Raw genomic sequence first — 18,999 nt, forward strand, 5'->3', positions numbered from 1 at the left:
CGGAGAAAACTTTTTTTCAACTCTCAGGATCATAACTACAAGAAAATCTTCCAAATCTTTGTTCCACAACTGGATCAGACTCAACAGAAAAGTCTTTTTCCGAAATAACAGATTTTTACCCCCCAAAATGTATTTGGCAAAAAATTCAGGGCTAAGGAATTTGTTGTTTAGAAGAGGTTTCTAGGTTGTTTTGATGAACAACTATATTTGGGGACCAAGGGACATGATAGATACGGATGACAATGGTTATGAAAACACTGTGAACACAATTAGAATAATCAGTATTTTTTTAGCTCTTTGTAGTATGTTCCTGGAGACTGGAATTACCAATACTACCCTCTTTTTAAGTTCTAGAAAAGCTAAGCTCAAGGCATTTAAGCAACTTGTCCAAGGTCATATATCTAGTAAGTGATGAGTGCTCTCAACCAGTTCCCTATTGTGTACTTTTCTTTACATCATCCTCTGGCTGAATGTTCTGCGGTTCTATCATATTTTATTTAGGATGGCATAGCTTCCACTGGAAGTTACAGGTGCTAGTCTTCGTGGCTATAACTTTAAATTACTTTTCGTCTTCTTCTGTAGTCAAAAAGAAGCTTTGGAAAGGGCAAGAATTCGAGATAAATCATTCCACGTTAGATCTCTGGACGAAAACAGCCCAACTTCCTCCAGTTCTTTTCTGGTAAGAATGACTACTCCTGAAAAGCTACTTATTAAGTTGATGCATTTGTTTGGGGTCTGTTGCAAATCCGCGCTCCCCCCCCACCACCACCCATGAGCTTCATTTCCATAGAGAGGCCTTGGAAAGGTGAATTCAGCGTAGCTCCAAACCCTTTGTGTGTAGTTCCAAGCTCAGTGAGAGTTCTGGGAATTACTCATCAGTGCATTATTCTGTGCTCTTTTAGATTATTAGCCCTGTTCCAAGCCAATTTAGTACATTATTGAAATTTTAAAACGTGGGTGTATCATGAACGTGGCTTATTGCACATATGATCAGATAAGTAGTTAGGAGCCTCAATTCTGTAATTTCAGCAGGCCAAAAAGACTCCTCACCCAGCTTCCTGTCTCTCCCCCTCCCCAAATCAACCCTCTTCCCAATAGCCTAGAAAGGGGTGCAGAGCATTTTCACACCCGTGAGATTCCACTAATCAGCGATTCATAGTGATTAAAACTTGTTTATTCAAAATACAAGCTGATGCCCTTCAGTAACATATACTTTAGTGTAAATCAGCCTAACAGGTTTGCTTTTATAGAGCTTTGCCAAAGTGAGGAATAGAGAGGAGGAAAGGGAATAAGCGTATATTCGTGAAGTATACTCGTGAAGTAGCATATGAAATTGGCCTCTAAAAGTGAAACTTGAGCATCTAGTCTGATGACCCAGCAAAAAAAAGAAAGAAAAGTATCAAGCATGAATTTAATCTTATTATTTGCCCAATTTAAGTAGGATAGTAGATGAGTTGCCCTGGTGAAATATATACTAATTGCAGATTTCTAGTAAACTAGTTGCTACCCTAGGAATCCCGTAAGCATGGAGAGAAACTATTCACAGAATCTGTTCTTTTTTCCTCTAGCTTATTGAGATATAATTGACATATAACACTGTGTAAATTGAAGATGTACAGTGTGTTGATTTAATACACTTTTAAGTTGCAAAATGATATCACTGTAGTGTTAGCGAACACCACTATCACCTCACATAATTACTATTTGTGTGTGTGGTGAGGACATTTATTCACTTACCAACTTTCAAGTGTATTATACAGAATGATTAGCTATAATCACCATGCTGTACATTACACCCCTAGAACTTATTCATCTTATAAGTGAAAGTTTGTACCCTTTCACCAACGTCTCCCAAAGTCCCTCAGTCCCCTTCCCTGGTAACCACTATCCTATACTCTGTTTCTGAGTTTGCATTTTTAGATTCCACGTATAAATGATATCATACAGTATTTGTCTTTCTCTGTCTGACTGATCTCAGTTAGCATGATGCCTTAAAGATTAATCTAAGTTGTAAATGGCAAGATTTCCTTCTTTCTCATGGCTGAATAATATTCCAGTGTTCTGTGTGTGTGTGTGTGTGTGTGTGTGTGTGTGTGTGTGTGTGTGTGTAACACGTATTCTTTATCCATTTACCCACTGATGGTTGTTTCCATATCTTGGCTATTGTGAATAATAAAATCTGTTCTTTAAAAAAAAAATTTTACTGAAGTATAAGAGTCATATAGAAGAATGCTTATTAGGAGTGTACTGCTAAATGCAGTATCACAAAGTGACCACAGCTGTGATATTAGCAACTACCTCAAGAAATGAGATACTGCCAGCAGACAAGAAGCCTCGTCAAGGTTCTTCCTAATGTACAATCTGGTTTTGAGCTGAGCTTTCTCTTGGAGAAGAGAACCACATTCATTATTCACTTTCTCATTCATTCATTTTACAAATGTTTATTGAGCACCTACTATTTTCCAACCATTATTCATGTGTATGAGAACAATAGTCATAAGCAAAGCAGACAGAACTCTCTATATTCATGGAGTTTATGTTTGAAGAATATAGATAGTAGATAATATGAATAAATAAAATGTAACTCCAAGGGGAAATAAAATAATGATATAGTTAATACTGGGATCAGGGTCGGGGCGGGGAGTACAATTTTAAGTAGGCTGTACAGTAAATAACTCTGAGGTGACATTTACACCAAGACCTAAACAGATTGATACCATACATGTTAAGTGAGAGAAAAGCCTTCCAAGAAAATAATAACAGAGCCCCAAGGAGGGGGTCAAAGGCCAGCCAGGAGACCAGTGTAGTTGAAATAGAGGGACCCCAGAGAGAACCATAGAAGGGGAAGTCATGAAAGTAGCAGGAGGCCATATTATATAGGATTTTGCAGACCATATTAAAGATATTGATTATTATTCTGAATGAAGGTTTGGAAAAGAGGAGTGATGTGATCTGATTTATTTTTTAAAAGACTAACTCTGCCTGGTATATTGAAAATGCACTACAGGGAGGCAAGAACAAAATCTGGACAGCTGATTAGTCATAGCAGTAGTCAATGGAAGAGATGACTGTAGTTTATACCATGGCAGTAGGGGTAGAAGTCATGAAAGGTGGTTGGATCCTGGGTCTGCTCTGAAGCTGGAATCAACCACAATTGGTTCAGAGTTGATGTACTATGTAAGAAAAAGGAGAAGCAGCCTGTCGTTGCTTCTTTGTAATGCTTTATCCTAGTAGTTTTGAACCTTGTAGCAACAGATACCTGAAAAAAAAATGCTAAAGATATATCTGGTTCATTCCTACCTTTGCCAGTGATTCATAGAAGGTGCTTGCCTAAATTCTCCCTGAATACCTACCAATATGGAACTCACCATAATCTAAAGCAGTCCACTGGATTTTTTTAATTTTATTTTGGAGAGAGAGGGAGAGATATCCTTAGTATTTTCTTACATAGTCTGTCAACTCTGAACCAATTATGGTTGATTTCACCTTCAGAGCAGACCCTGGTTCCAACCACCTCTCAAAGTCCCTCTCTCCCCCGCTGCCCCTCTCCACACTTGCATGCTCATGCATGTGCGTGTGTGTGTGCACACACTCTCTCTCTCTTTCAAATAAAATAAATATTGGGAAGAGAGGCAGAGGGGGAGGGAGAGGGCCAAACCAACTCCATGCTGAGCAATAGCCCAAAGCGGGACTCCATCTCATGACCCCGAGATCTTGACCTGAGCCAAAACCAAGAGTCAGCCACTCAACAGCCTGAGACACCTAGGAACCCCTGGATGTTTGAATTATTTATCAAAACAAACTAGCGAACAAGTACTTATTTATGACTCTGGAATGAATACCTACAGATATCATACGATTAGATTTTCTATTTCTTTGCTTCAGAAAGCTGTTTTGAAGGTATTTTTTAATTTCATCTAAGTTGTCAAGTTTATTGGTGTATAGTTATAACATTTCCACATTATCCTTTTAATATCTATATATAGTGAAACCCCCATTTTATTTTTAATATTGGTAATGTACATTTCTTGCCTTTTTATCAATTTTGCAAGTGGTTTATCAATTTATTAATCTTTTCAAACAACCAGTGTTTTGCTTTGTTGTTTTCTATTTCATAGATTTCTCTTCTGTATTATTCTTTTCTTCTATTTTCTTTGAGCTTAATTTGTTTATTAGCTATTATGCTAGCTTCTTTTTTTTAAGATTTTATTTATTTATTTGACAGAGAGAGAGCGCGCACAAGCGGGGGTGGGGGGGAGCAGGCAGAGGGAGAGGGAGAAGCAGGCTCCCCGCCGAGCAGGGAGCCTGACCTGGGGCTCCATCCCAGTACCCGAGATCATGACCTGAGCCAAAGGCATCCGCTCAACCAACTGAGCCACCCAGGAGCCCCCATTTGCTAGCTTCTTGACATGGAAGTTTAGATCATTGATCTTAAATCTTTCTTCTTTGCCAATCATGTATTTATTTACAACTTTCCCTTAAATCACTGCTTTAGCTGCTGTGATTTGGTAATTTATATTTTTATTATCATTCAGTTTAAAACATTTCTACATTCCATTATGATTACCTTGAGTCATGAGTTATTTATAACTGTGTTGGTTGATTTTTAAATAGTGAGTTTCTATGACCTATGTTACAGTTCCTTTACTAATGTTTTATTCAGATGTGATTGAGGAAATCAAAAGGTTTTTCCACTCCTGAGTGCCATTGAGTAAATCTGATTTATGTTTTACTTCTTCAGGATTCTGAGATGTGCAAACATTACCGAGTATTGCCCAAGATGGGTTACCTTTGCCCAAAGAATTTACAGCCTGTCTGTGGTGATGATGGCCAGACGTACAACAATCCCTGCATGCTCTGTCATGAAAACCTGTAAGTACACATGTTGTACTATCATATCTTCAAGTGGAGAGGTTCTTGACTATGGTGTTGACCCACAAGACTGCACTCATACCAATTGGAGGTGCATTGCACCAATTTACTAATCATAGCAGTTAAAAATTCAAATTTTGTGGATGATCTTATTCATATATAAAATAGAGAGGATTGGAGGTTATCCTTTTGATTAAGTTGCTTATATACTTTACTGAGTGGAAGAGAAAGGAAAAAATGGTGGGGTTGCAACAGTTAGAGAAAGTCTCTATTAGCCCACATACAGTCGCGGGAATGCGAACATCGTCCACGCGTTGTGTAAAAAGAAAAAAAGTTGAGAATCATTGCTGTGCTGGCCAATAATCTCTCCTGGGCCCTCTGACTACCTGATAGTCACATATTTTCCATCTTCTCCAAGTCTTCTTCTTGGAGCAGAAGTGGTCTCATTCAAGAGAAAGCCCCCGGAACAAATGGCAAATGGCGGACTTGGTGTGGGCGCTCAGATTTATTACTGTCTGTGCATCTGTGGCCATGTTATCTCATCATTCTCAGATTCACTTTTTCCACTGAGGAAGTGCAGACCATTCTCTGAGCTAGCTGGCTTCACTGGATTTTTAAGAAGAATTGAATTGCCATTTTTATTTCAAATTACATATGAGGGATTTGTTTTAATACTATCATTATGGGTTTTAGCTTTTTGCTTTTCTGCTCAAATACTGTCTTACCCTCACCTCTATTCACCTGCCTCACATTTGACCAGCTTTAAGTGAAAGCGTGGTGACAAATCTTGACTCTTCCAACCCACTCCCACCCCATCCCAGATTTACACTGTATTCTGTGTATGTTCTTGCCTTCTGGGGACACCATAAGCAAAGCCCAGAATGTGAGGATGGGACGTTCTGCAATTTATACACTTAGCATAACATCTGAATATGAGTGCTTTGTGTGTTCTCACATCTGTAGGTAAGACACTCGCACATTCACTCTCTCGCTGAATCCTCACTACATGCTATGAGCGCTATTATCTTCACTGTACAGAGGGCGAATCTAAGGTTCAGAGAGTCCAGGTAACTTGTTTAAAGTCACAAAGCTAGGAAGTAGATTAGACAGAATTTTCACCTTGTTGGTTTGGGTCTCAGTACAGTTCTCTTTTCTCTCCACTACACTACTGTTATATCCAAGGTAGTCAAGGGATCAAAAGTTCCTTTGATGATGAGAAAGTTACCTCTTTCCAGAAAAGAAAAGAAAATGAAGCAACATTAACAATTTGTCTGCATGAAATTTATGGGCGCATGAATCTCCTGAAATCCCTCCATGGATCTTATAGAGTTTTAAGAATTAAGAAATCTCCGTTTAAGAAATGAATGCAACCATTCAGGAATTTGTTACTGTATATGCCTTATCTTCAGCCCAGAAATTCTTCAACTTCCCTTTATTGTAAATGTCAGGGCCTAAATTATCCACCCAGTGTTCTTTAAGCCTTCCATTAACTGTATAAACCCATAATAAGTCATACTTTAAGTCAAGGGAACTTTAGAGTCAGAAACTTCAATGGTAAAAATATTAATAAAGCATGGCTCAGGTTGGATTGTTTAGCTAAAGGAACTGGTAATATATATTATAGAGGGAGGATCCAGGCTGTCCTAGGCAAGAGGAAACAGTATTGATTTCTGTGGTCTTAGAGGGAAGCCATTTCAACTTGAGCAATGTCCGAAGACAAGTCAAACTGCCTTAATAGACAGTGAGTTTCCCATCACCAGAAGCAAACAAGCAGATGTTTTATATGCAATATTTAAGAGAGAGGCATTAAAATTCATACCTTTTAAGATTTTTTCCAGCTATAAAATTTGAACTGTATGATTACATATTATTGTATTTTATAAAATCTATGTTCTATATACATTTTATATACTTTTATTATATATATGTATTGTATTTTGTAATCCCACATTATAGGTACTCAGTAAAATGAAGCTTCTCTGTGGGATCCAGTTTTCCCATCTGTAGAATAATGGCTTTTGGAATAGGCGGTCTCCAAGTTTATTTCCTTTTTTTTTTTTTTAAGATTTTATTTATTTATTTGACAGCGAGAGAGACAGCAAAAGAGAGAGCACAAGCAGGGGGGTGGGAGAGGGAGAAGCAGGCTTCCCACTGATCAGGGAGCCTGACGTGGGGCTCGATTCTGGGACCCTGGGATCATGACCTGAGCCAAAGGCAGACACTTAACAACTGAGCCAGCCAGGCACCCCTCCAAGTTTATTTCTAACATTGAACAATTTCATGAGCATATAGTGAATGAAAGGTGATGGAATGAATCCAGGACTGGGGAACGTATCTGGAGCTGAATCTGGAAAGAGAGAGACAAAACCTGGGTGATTCCTACTGGGAAATAGTTGAATTCAGATCCCGGGTCCTACTTGTAATTTCAGTTCTGGTTTGATGCGCAGATGTCACCCCCATTGATCCTTGTTTGTTTTCTTTTCTCATCATAACTGTCAGTTTTTCCATCTTTTTAATTTCCTCTGCTCTGTCTTAGAATACGCCAAACTAATACACACATACGCAGTGAAGGGAAGTGTGATGAGAACAGCACCCCAGAAACAACTCCTCTCGGTGTGCCAGCATCTGTAAGTACACTGCATCCCCATTACACGGCCAGAGCCAACTGGTTCTGCTTCCGTGTCTGTCACCGACCAGTGGACATTTCTCTGGCTGGGGCAGCGATGCTGGCTCAGAACTGGTCACATCTTCATTGTGAAGATAATTAAGTAATCACTGAAATATGCAGGGATAATAATATAATAGTTAATATAAGTGCTTACTGTTAACTGGGATCATTAATAGATTGTTTATGAGCAAGGTCCCTCACATAACACTTTTGCAAAGTAGGTTTTATATCCTGTGATTTACTATAAAGAGAGAAGAAAAGATTGAGGGAGGTCACATAGTGACGGAACTGAATTTCAGCCATTTCTGTAAAACCCCCATGTTCTCACACTTAACATTGCATTCAACTGTTTCCCAACATGACAAGCTGGCCTTTTCATTTAAATCCCTGCAAGGATTTTTTTTATTATTATGTTCAATTAGCAAACATATAATACATCATTAGTTTTTGATGTAGTGTTCAGCGCTTCATTAGTTGTGTGTAACACCCAGTGCTCATCACCACACATGCCCTCCTTAATGCCCATCACCCTGTTACCCCATCCCCCCCACCCCTCCCTTCTGTAACCCTCAGTTGGGTTCCCAGATTCCAAAGTCTTTCACGGTCATATCCTCAAATGCAATCACCAGAGAGAACAGCAAACTCGATAATGTCTGTCAAAACAGCCTTGCAGCCTGCAAGATTGACAGACTTTATCGAGTTTGCCGTTCTCCCTGGTGATTGCATTTGAGGACGCTCTTCCTCAGGCAAGATGATATGTAACTTGGGGGAAAATGTAGGAATTTTCAAACAAGAAAAAATGTTTGTTACCAGGCAAATACGGATTTAAATTCCAGTTTTTTAGATTTCTCATATATGAGACCTTTGGCAAATCAAAGATCTAGACCAAAGATCTCACCAAGTTATTGAAAATACTCAATAAATACTGACTTTTAAGCATTTGGCAGTGTCTAAAAACTAATGGCATTTATTATTATTATCACTATTATTATTATGCCAAAGAGACCAAAGTATGAACTTAGACAAAGAGAAGAATCCATAGTGGAAACTTAGAGAAACCCCAGATCCTGGCACAGTGCTTATATATGTTTAATAATTATAATGGATTATAGTTTAATAACCTTATATTTGATGTTAAAATATATTTATATTCAATAAAAACAAAATATTCTAATAAATTATATTTACTAAATAAATATTTATTATTATTCACAACTGGTTTCACTCCATTCCACTGCCACAGAAAGCTTGGCAATAATGGAATTGGAGACTACTCTGCCAGATTTGGAGCTCCTAAGCAACACTAGACGAGACTGCATTCATAAGAACTACTCAGTGAGTCTTGATATGGGACCCTGGAAAAACAAGAGCTGGAAACTCGGTGGTTTTGGTTTTACATTAGCAGCTGGAAGGCCGGGTGGAGTAGGCAGAGTATTGAGGTGAAGCCCGAAGACCTTCATCTTTCCTCATGTGGGCTTGGCAGTCATCTGTTACACATCCATAAAGAGATGGTATCGACTTTTGTTCTAGACCCCATATTGTGTGTGCTCTCTTATTACATATAAATTCGTAGTGGTTTGCTCCTTTTTTATTAACAGAATATAGTATCCCTCCCATCTCGCACACATACCTAATTACATGTAACTCAGGACAGTAGGTAAAAATAATCTTTATGTGAATCCTAAAGATCACACTTTAGGCCACATCTTGCTGTACTCTCATGTAGACAACTTGACAAAAACTGCTTTATGAGAAATGTGCCATAGGATAATACTGATAAGATGTATTTATTCAAATAAGGAAGAATCTTGACAGGGCTAAGCATAAAAGGCTTTGTGAGAGAGTTTCTTCTTTCCCTTTTTGGGTGTTTTCTTTCCACTAGAATTATGTAACATATTATTAATGACAGGACTTATTTATGGTGTTAAGATGATGGAATAAATCATTAGAACAAAAGGTGTCCTGAACATGGGCTCAGTTCCCTCTGTAGGATTCAGGGCTGTGACCTTGGATATACTAAGGTGGTACAAGTGGGCCATGGCCCAGTGTTGCTCTTACAACTATGATGCATGCATATCCTGGAGGTTGAAAGCAATTGCTGGAACTTCGTTCCTGTATAGAAAGAATCTCTAAGAGAGTCTGGAATTTGAAAAATGAATAAAAGGCCGGGCAGTCACAACTTTCCTAGAAAAATAGACTGAAGATCCTAGAATGTATACTCATGCTTAGTATCTAGGAAGTCTTTTCTATTATACAATAACTCCTAAGATTTATGTAACTCAGAATTTTATGTGCTCTTCCCTGTATGCATCCTCACAGTAGGCCTGTGATTAGGACAGGGATTATTATCTTTCCCATTTTACAGAAAATCAGCCTGGGGGAGACCCTGCAATTATCAGTTATTCAACATTCTATTTTGCATCTGGTTTCTTCTGGCTTCATAGCTTATGCTCTGCCACCATCCCTTAGTTGTCAGGAAATTCTGAAAACCAGGGGCTCTAGAAGAGGGATTACATAGCTCAATTAAATAAAAAGTGGCTACCTTGAAAGGACATTTCTCAGTTAAGGAAAATACCAATACTATTTTGTAGATGAATAAATGACTATTCTCAGTTCCATGACAAAGCTTTTCAAAGATACCACAAGACCATAGATGGCCACCGTCAAACCAAAGGAAATCTCCTGGGGTGGATGTGAGAACTAAAATGGAGGTCTGGGTTTGGAACAATAATGCTACTGGTGCTCCAGGTGGTACTGGCTGACACTGTGCAGTTATATGGGAAAAAATTTCCTGAGGCCCTTACCTTCTTCTGAAAAATATTTAGGTGTTGATTCGCTCTTTTAAATGTCCATTTCAAGGGTATATGAATATTGGATGAGTCAGGCAAGCAAGTTAGCTGATTAAATTCTTATGGCCTCAAACAACTTATAATAGTAACGCATTAGTGTTGGAGGAATTGGATTTAAGTTCTGACCCAGTGTGAGACCTTGGCAAGTCACTAACCTTCTCTAGAGCTCTGTTCCCTCCTCTGTGAAGCGATGTTACTGACACCTACCTCTTTTCATTACCAGGGTCTGGTCACATGTGATCACACATGATGATGAGGGTCACACATGATCAAGGGCAGAGTTAGTATTTGTATCTACTGCTGCAGGCAGTGTATACTAGGTGCTCAGTACTCATTGAATCAATTGAATAAAATGTGAAAGTGATTGTAAATGGTGAGTTCTTGGCAGACTGCAAGGATGTATGGATTTCTTTGACTACAGTACACCTGTAGATGTATAAAACCCACATTTCTATAGTATCTCACAGTTTCTAGCACCTAACCTACCCATTTTCTCTTCCAGGACAAATGATGGAAGAATTGGTGAAAGCCAGGAGGGAAAAAATATGCCCCGATTCTGAATCGCCTAACCCTCACCATCTGTATAGAGAAAGAATTCTTCAGAGCCTGTCTTATTTACTATAGAAAATAATACAGAGCTGTTGGGGGAATGGACTCACTGACTTTCAATCTTTCCCATCTCTTTCCTCCTAGATTTGTGATCTCAGGGCACAGAGACATCTCCATCTGTCTATGCTTGAAAACCTCCTAATCACAATGCTGTCTGTTCAAATACTTGCTCAATAAAAGTAAACCCAGCAGAACACCATTTCTGGGATTTCTTCATCACTGCCTGGATAATAGGAACTTTATTTTTTTTTTAACAGAAGCCAAAAACTCTACCCTTTTGTCTTGCTAAGCTATTGGTGGACACAGAATGCTCACTTTTTTTCAGATTCAAGTTGCTGTCATAGTTGGGAAGAAATGTCTAGAAGGGAGGTAGGGAGGTATGGGCTCCCTGGCATTCAAGAGCTGTATAAGACCAAGCCAGCTATGAATCACCTTCGGTACCTGTCACCTTACCAGCTCTCCTGCCTACCTTCTGTACTTCCACAGAGCATAACTACCACTGTTACACAGATACCATCCAAAGACACAAACCAGTAGTTTCTCATATTCAGTTGTGTTGCTCCTTGACTATTTCCTCTATCAGGGCCTTGGACCCATGGTCTGGGCAAGACTAAGGAAATAAGAATTACCAGTGTGTCGCATGTCGCTAGGGCAGCACTGTCCATTAGAAATAGAATTCAAATGACACATAATCTCCAATTTTCTAGTAGATACAAAAGAAATGGGTAAAGTCAACTTTAATAATATATTTTATGTAGCCCAATATGTCAAAACTATTATCATTTCAAAATATAACCAATATAAACTTTTATTTTAACCAGGTCTTGAATTAGTGTATGTATTTTGTATTTCCAGCATATCTGTTTGGACCCACCGCATTTCAAGTGCTTAATAGCTACATGTAGCTAGAGGCCACTAAACCAGTCAGTGAGCTCACGCATCTGAGAAATCAACCAGGGAATATGAGCAGTAGGTAGGGGTGAGATGGAACAGCCTGTAAGCTCCTGCCTCGGTGCTGAAACTCTGTCGTGCTCAGCATCTTGATACTGATGTCCTGTGAGCGTACCTAGTTACGTTGTTCGCTTACAGTTATTGGGCTGGTGCTGAACACATCCTAGAGGGAGAAAGCAATGCAGAGTCCATCATGGTTGAAGTTGTTCTCAGCTATAGAAGAACTGTACCCAGAATGGCAGGTCTACTTGGATTTGGGAAGTTAATTCTGTATTTTTCACCTCTGCCCTTTTCTTTTAGATAAGTTGTCCCTAGGGCAATTATAGTAGGATTTTGTGATCTTTGTCCTTTGTAACTGTGTGAAAGATCAATTCCACACTAGTTTTTTTTCTATGCTATCATTAAGAAAACAGGAGAAAAAAAAAAGAAGGCTTATAAATAATATTTCAAGCATGAAAATACTGTCATTTCAAAAAAAAAAGTGAGAAAACAATGTTGCTATTTTCTTTGGCAATTCCAGGATGTAAGGGAAGGGTTTAGGGAGTCTGTAGCATGAGATTGTACCTCCTTCCTGGGTAGTTTAGGAAATCCAGAAACTCTGGATGGCTAGGGTGTCCATGGCTAAGACATATTATTTTTTGAGAAGCAGTTGCTTTTTTATGTCATTTTGAACATTTTTTTGAGCTATAAACAATAAACACTTTACCTTCTTTCATTAGTGTTTTTGTGGTGATTATGATTATTACATAATATGCACAAAAGGCTTTGTTATCGCACGCTTAAGATTTAACTAATCCTTGATAATCATTCTAAACACCAGGGAAAGTGTTGCTTAGGAAGAGGGTGGGGTGGGGTGCCTGGGTGGCTCAGTTGGTTAAGGAATAGGGTGGGGTGGAGCATGGGATGGTCTGGAATGGGATGAGACATGGGGATGGAGAAAGGCCCAAGGACCCAGGGAAGGTCAAGGGTGAAGTGGAGGGTGCAGACATCATGAATGGGATGGGGTCCAAGAAAAATAGGCAGTGGACTGAGGTGCAGGGATTGGGGTTGAATGTGAAGGTGTTGAACACATTACTTGGGATTTTTAAAAAGCTGAAAGTTGATTTTTTTTTTTTTTGGCAGACACAAACAGGTGAATATAAAATGTCATCTGTGTCAAAATGTTCACAACAAAATAGCTGCATTAAATGTCAAGTAGACTAATTTTTCTTCAAGTGAACTAATTTTTGAGTTGCTTCTTGAGTTATGGCTCAATGGATGGGAGGCAAATGAAAACCAGACCCATGTCACTGAGATTTCACAAACCAGCCCTAAAATTCTAGCCCAGGAAGTGACAAAGGATCCTGAGTTGGAACTGAAAAAGCAAAACTATATCACCTCTCCTTGGTCACCACCACAGCCTTACACATTTCTCTAGAACTGATGCTGAAAATGATTCCATTTTCAGAATATGGGTTTTCAGAGATCTAACACTATCAAATTCCTTATTTTCTCATGTAAGGAACTTACCTGAAGTTTTCCTCTCTCTCAAGGCTTCAAAAACACCCAAAGAGAGCACTTGTCTAGGCTATGGGTAGGCAAACTTTTTCGGTAAACAGCCAGATAGTAAATATTTTAGGATTTGTAGGACATACAGTCTCTGTCACAACCGCTCAGTCATGCTGTTGTGTAAGTAAATAAATTTACATTGTGTAAATAAATATACATGGCTGTGTTTCAATAGAAGTATATTTATAAAAACAGGTTGTGGGGGATGCCTGGGTGGCTCAGTGGGTTCGGCATCTGCCTTCAGCTCAGGTCATGATCCCAGGGTTCTGGGATCGCGTCCCGCATCGAACTTCTTGCTCGGCGGGGAGCCTGCTTCTCTCTTTGCCTGCTGTTCCCCCTGCTTGTGTGCTCTCTCTCTCTCTCTCTGATGAATAAATAAATAAAATCTTAAAAAAAAAAAACAACAGGTGGTGGGCCAGGTTTGACCTGTGGGCTGTAACTCAGTAGTGGATAGGAATCTGTCTCTTGTCCTTCTTTGTAACTTACTGGTCTTCTCTTCACCCTCTTTTATACTCTTAAACACCAACCACACTTCTCACTCCATGATAATAGGGAATAAAAATAGAAATAGAATAGTTGAATAGAATTATAGAAAATAATAAATGTTGACATTTCTAAACATTTAATATGTGCTTGAAACTGAGAAAAGCACATGGCAAGACTCAGATTTGTACCCCAATCCAACATTCTTTGTGGCCTTCTTGATTGACTTTGACCAAGGCCAGAGTCATATATTATAGAGAGAGATAATGGTAAATAAAGTGAATATGTCCTGCGGCCTTTACAATGACAAGGGCTGTTTACCTCCTGGAAAAAAAGCATAGCAAGACATTCTTGTTCTTTCTTTGATGCTATCATGGCACACAGGTGCCTTTGTCTTTCCAGGATTCAAATTAAAGTTCTATCTAAATAACATGTGACTATAAATCCTTCTTTGAGATGAGGAAAGAACAGAGAGGACTTTGTCAAATAAGGACTAGTCCCAGGAAAACAGTCAAACAAAATATTTGTCATCCTTGATGGAAATTTCACATGACTCTAGCGCTCCTTCCAGATTATTTTGAGGGATGGTATGCTGTCTTCCTCTAGGTCATTCTACGTCATTAACTAGTTTTCCTTGTATCTTTCCTTGCCCTCTATCACAAAGCAATCAGAAAACAGTGTGGACGTTTGCCAGTCTAATCTGTTACAGTACTTGTAATATTTTTTATGACTTTTAGACCCTCTTTTTTTCTCCAGTGGACTTTTCTAATGGCCTTCAAACCGACTTGCTTGTCTCCATCCTTATAGCTCTCTCTTCAAAACAAAACAAAACAAAACAAAACCCTCCAAATGACCTCTTCAAAACACTGATCTATTTAATTCCCTGGTTTAAATTGTTGAAAACTCCTCCTAAGCCGCCACACTGTGCTAGAACAAAGCAAAACGAGACAAACCGGAAGTCTAGGCATTGGCTTCGGTCTACCCCCACCCCCTTCTTCCTGTGTAGAGTCAATCACCACCGATAAGCTCAGGTTCAAGCCATCATCGTCGCTTCATGATCATCGCTTATTAATGACCTCCTTGCTTCAGGCTTCTCCCTTCCACTCCATTCTTCACTGTAGGCAGAATAATGCTCTGAAATCCAGATCTGATAGCATTATTCTTAAAACCTGTGAGCGGCTTCTCTGGCCCCAAGATGAAGTCCAAAGTCTTTCTGACATGCGAGGCCTCCATTCACCTCTCCAGCCTCCCCTTTTACGTTGTCCTCTTTCCCTTAAATAATTTTCTTGAACTTCTTCCTACGTGTCCCTTCCTAACATACTCTTTTTATCCACCCCCATGGTCCTTCTCCCAGTTTTTCTTCCATCTCCCAAGGTCCATCCGTCCAAACTCTTTATTTGTTATTGCTCACTGAAGGTACAGCTTCTTTCTGGAAACCTTCCATGACCTCTTTCCTTTTAGAATATGATTTAGTTAGGGGCACGTGGGTGGCTCAGTCGGTAAAGCGTCTGACTCGTGATATTGGCTCAGGTCATGATCGCAGGGGGCTGAGATCGAGCCCCACGTCGGGCTCTGTGCTGGGTGTGGAGCCTGCTTAAGTTTCTCTCTCTCCCTCTCCTTTTGCCCCCACCCTGCTTGTGCTCTCTCTCTCTCTAAAAATAAATTTAAAAATAAATTTTTTGAAAAAGAATATGAATTAGTCATTCCTTTCATATGCTCCCATAATATCCTCTGGTTACACCTGCCCGCCCAGCTGTCACTGCTGTGCACTAGCTTATTTAGGAGTTGCTCTCTCTCCCCAGGCTGTGACTTTTTTAAGAGAGGAGAACATTTAATGTTCATGTTCAAATCCCCAGTGCCTGGTACAATGCCTGGCATGAAGCAGTTGCTTATGAAAAGTTGTTGAGTAAAACTAGACCCTTAAGATAAAGATTTTAAAAGGGAATATAGGACGGAAACTCTCAGTTCTGGTAATGACATAAAGCCTACAAGGATAGGGGACGACCATTACTTTTCAAGGAACTTAAAGAAGCAACTACATTCCCTTCCTGGTACAAATAATAAAACAACAACAACAACACTGACGCTAATAGCTGGAAACAAACTAGTTACATGAAAATATGAACTTATAAGATGTATTTCCCCTCCTCCTCCCTGCCCCAGAAGGCTAAATTCATGAGGTGTTTCTCAGAAATACTAGCAAAAGCTGCAGCTAACGAGGAATGCAAAGAGTAGTATGATGCCAGAAAAATATGCTGTGAAGTGTACTGTTGTAATTGGCATTGTACTTGCAACTGATTAACTGGATTTTATCTGCTAAATATGTAATACATACTGATAAGGTCTCAGTTGAGAAAAAATCATTTTATTTCAGGTTGATAATATCCCAGATCGACAGGGCTAGAGAAAAATTAGAGATGATTTATCCAGGATGTTTCGTGTATGGGAATCTGGAAACCTGGAGAGGGAAAGTGATTTTTTGAGCTTACCCAAGTGGGTCTACATCAGAAATACAAATTCAAGTAAGTGTATTTTAATCTCATGTTCCTTACACCACTCCCTCTGGCTTAATGAATCCCAGTTCCATGCTCTTCATACAAATAATATTATCTATCTGATTATGTTTACAGACAAAAGAAATGGACTTTGCGTCTAGTGATCCAGAAAATTGCTCACTATCTACAGAAATGGTTACTTCTGTTTATTCATGGAATAATTCAATTCCAAATCTATGGAACATGTGGCAGGAGAAAGTAACACGTGCTGATTTTTTAGCATATAGGAATGGGCTTAATAATAAAAAGTGAATTCCAATGGCTTGACTTACATGAAAAAAGTCCTGGGAGCAGTAATAAAATGAAGTTTTCAACTATTATACTCTTACCTCTGGATCCATTTTGCTCCTGGAATTTTAAGTGAGAAATTTGCCAGAACTCCTGTTGCCAAGGTCTCTAAAAATAAGTTATGGACAAGTTGTGTTCACAGGGGATATTTGCTTAAGTCCCAGCCTTTGGTCACAGGACAGTATGGCTACATCTAGCAGGAAATGCCACATCCTTCCCCACCCAGAGGCTGTTCCTATGCGCTCAAAAGAGGAGTAGGCAGTTGAATGGGTTCCAGTTTTAGGTGCCCACTGAAGGATTGCTGGTGGGGCTGCATAAGCCCCGATTAGCACTTACCTAGAAGCACAAGATAATATTCTAAAGAAGAATGGAATGTTGATCATCATTTTAATGTCAATATGTCAAATACGAAATAATAACACAACACCAACAATAAAAGCAATAGTTAAAAGCTATTAACTACTCTTCCCTGTATCTTTCCTTCCCCTCAATCACAGAGCTATAAGAAAGCAGTGTGTACATTTGCCTTAGAGGATATTTGAGTTAAACTGGACAAAAACATAATGGGCAAGAAATTATTCTTAATGGCTTGTGTGCTTTGGAAAGCAACGAAAGGAGAAGAAATAAAAATTTCAAAAGAAATGAAAGGGACCAAGTTCTAATATTGACTACCGCTGCTGCTTGGCAGCAGTCTCAAAAAGCAAAAGACGGCTCAGTGTACGACCATGAAATGTGTCTGCCAAACCCAGGATTCAAGAGTTCTCGATCTCAACCTAAAGTCACCACGTCCCAAGGGTGGCGCAGAATCAAGGAACTACCTCAGGGAAGGGAACCATTTACAGCTGGCTTGGACCATCAGGATGCAGGCAGCAGCCATGACTAGCCAGGGATTAGAGGGCCTCGCCTCATGTTCTTGCTCACTTCTTAACCATCTCAGATCCTCATCAACCTCAATAATGAATGAGACTAAACGTCCCCAAAGCCCGGCAGAAGACTTGGAATCAAACATGATTTTATTTAGAGAAAAAGAGGGAATAGATAATTTTGTACATCTACATTTATTGATCAAAACTCACACCTTCTACGTGGGGGATCATACTGGGGGTTGCTAAGAATTCATGTGCAGTGCACATCCACCTCCAGGCCTGGCTGCCCTAGAATCACAGCCAATCGGTTCTCTCTGAGATAAAACCTTAAACCTGTTAAGGAACTGGTAATAGAAATGGGAATGTACTTGAAGTCGCTCTGAAGTAACTTTTGATCTGGGCAATGTGTTGTGATGGTATAGAGTTTACATAATCCTACATAGTGTGTTTATTTTTTGTTTTTATTTAAATTCAATTTAATTAACGTATAGTGTATTATTAGTTTCAGAGGTAGAATTTAGTGATTCATCAGTTGTATATAACACCCAGTGCTCATTTCATCGTTTCTTAATACCCGTCACCCAGTTACCCCATCCCCCCACATCCACCTCCCCTCCAGCAACCCTCAGTTTGTTTCCTATAGTTAAGAGTCTCTTATGGTTCATCTCCCTCTCTGTTTTTGTCTTATTTTTCCTTCCCTTCCCTTATGTTCATCTGTTTTCTTTCTTATATTCAACACATGAGTGAAATCATACGGTATTTATCTTTCTCTGACTGACTTATTTTGCTAGTTCTAGCCATGTTGTTGCAAATGGCAAGATCTCATTCTTTTTGATGGCTGAGTAATACTCCATTGCATATATATACCACTGTTCTTTCTCCATGCATCTGTTGATGGACATCTGGGGTCTTTCCATACTTTGGTTATTGTGGATATTGCTGCTATAAACATTGGGGTGCAGGTGCCCCTTCAAATCACTATGTTTGTGTCCTTTGGATAAGTACCTAATAGTGCAATGGCTGGGTCATAGGGTAGTTCTATTTTTAACTTTTTGAGGAACCTCCATACTGTTTTCCAGAGTGGCTTCACCAGCTTGCATTCCCACCAACAGTGTAGGAGGGTTCCCCTTTCTTCACATCCTCGTCAACGTCTGTTGTTTCCTGACTTGTTATAAATTTAGCTATTCTGATCGGTGTGAGGCAGTCTCTCATTATAGTTTTGATTTGTATTTCCCTGAGCCCGAGGGATGCTGAGCATTAAATCTTTAGAAAGTTACTGAGTAGTGGCAAAAGGAAGAAAGAAAAATGCA

The 18,999-nt window shown here is 39.3% G+C and overlaps 1 protein-coding gene across 1 annotated transcript in view; it reads left to right on the top strand.

Moving 5' to 3' along the window:
• Window positions 1-7,640, top strand: part of SPINK5 (serine peptidase inhibitor Kazal type 5) — a 73,500-nt gene extending 65,860 nt beyond the window's left edge. The window contains exons 31-33 of the mRNA XM_088023175.1: window positions 583-679; window positions 4,742-4,872; window positions 7,409-7,640. Of these exons, the coding sequence (XP_087879301.1) occupies window positions 583-679; window positions 4,742-4,872; window positions 7,409-7,640 (460 nt within the window). The remainder of the gene's footprint in view (window positions 1-582; window positions 680-4,741; window positions 4,873-7,408) is intronic.
• The last annotated feature ends 11,359 nt before the right edge of the window (window positions 7,641-18,999 follow it).

This window comes from Eumetopias jubatus, unplaced genomic scaffold, assembly GCF_037043125.1.
Source record: "Eumetopias jubatus isolate StellerSeaLion01/CBP00866 unplaced genomic scaffold, mEumJub1_p1.0 scaffold_5, whole genome shotgun sequence".
In the NCBI taxonomy this organism is placed as follows: domain Eukaryota; kingdom Metazoa; phylum Chordata; class Mammalia; order Carnivora; family Otariidae; genus Eumetopias; species Eumetopias jubatus.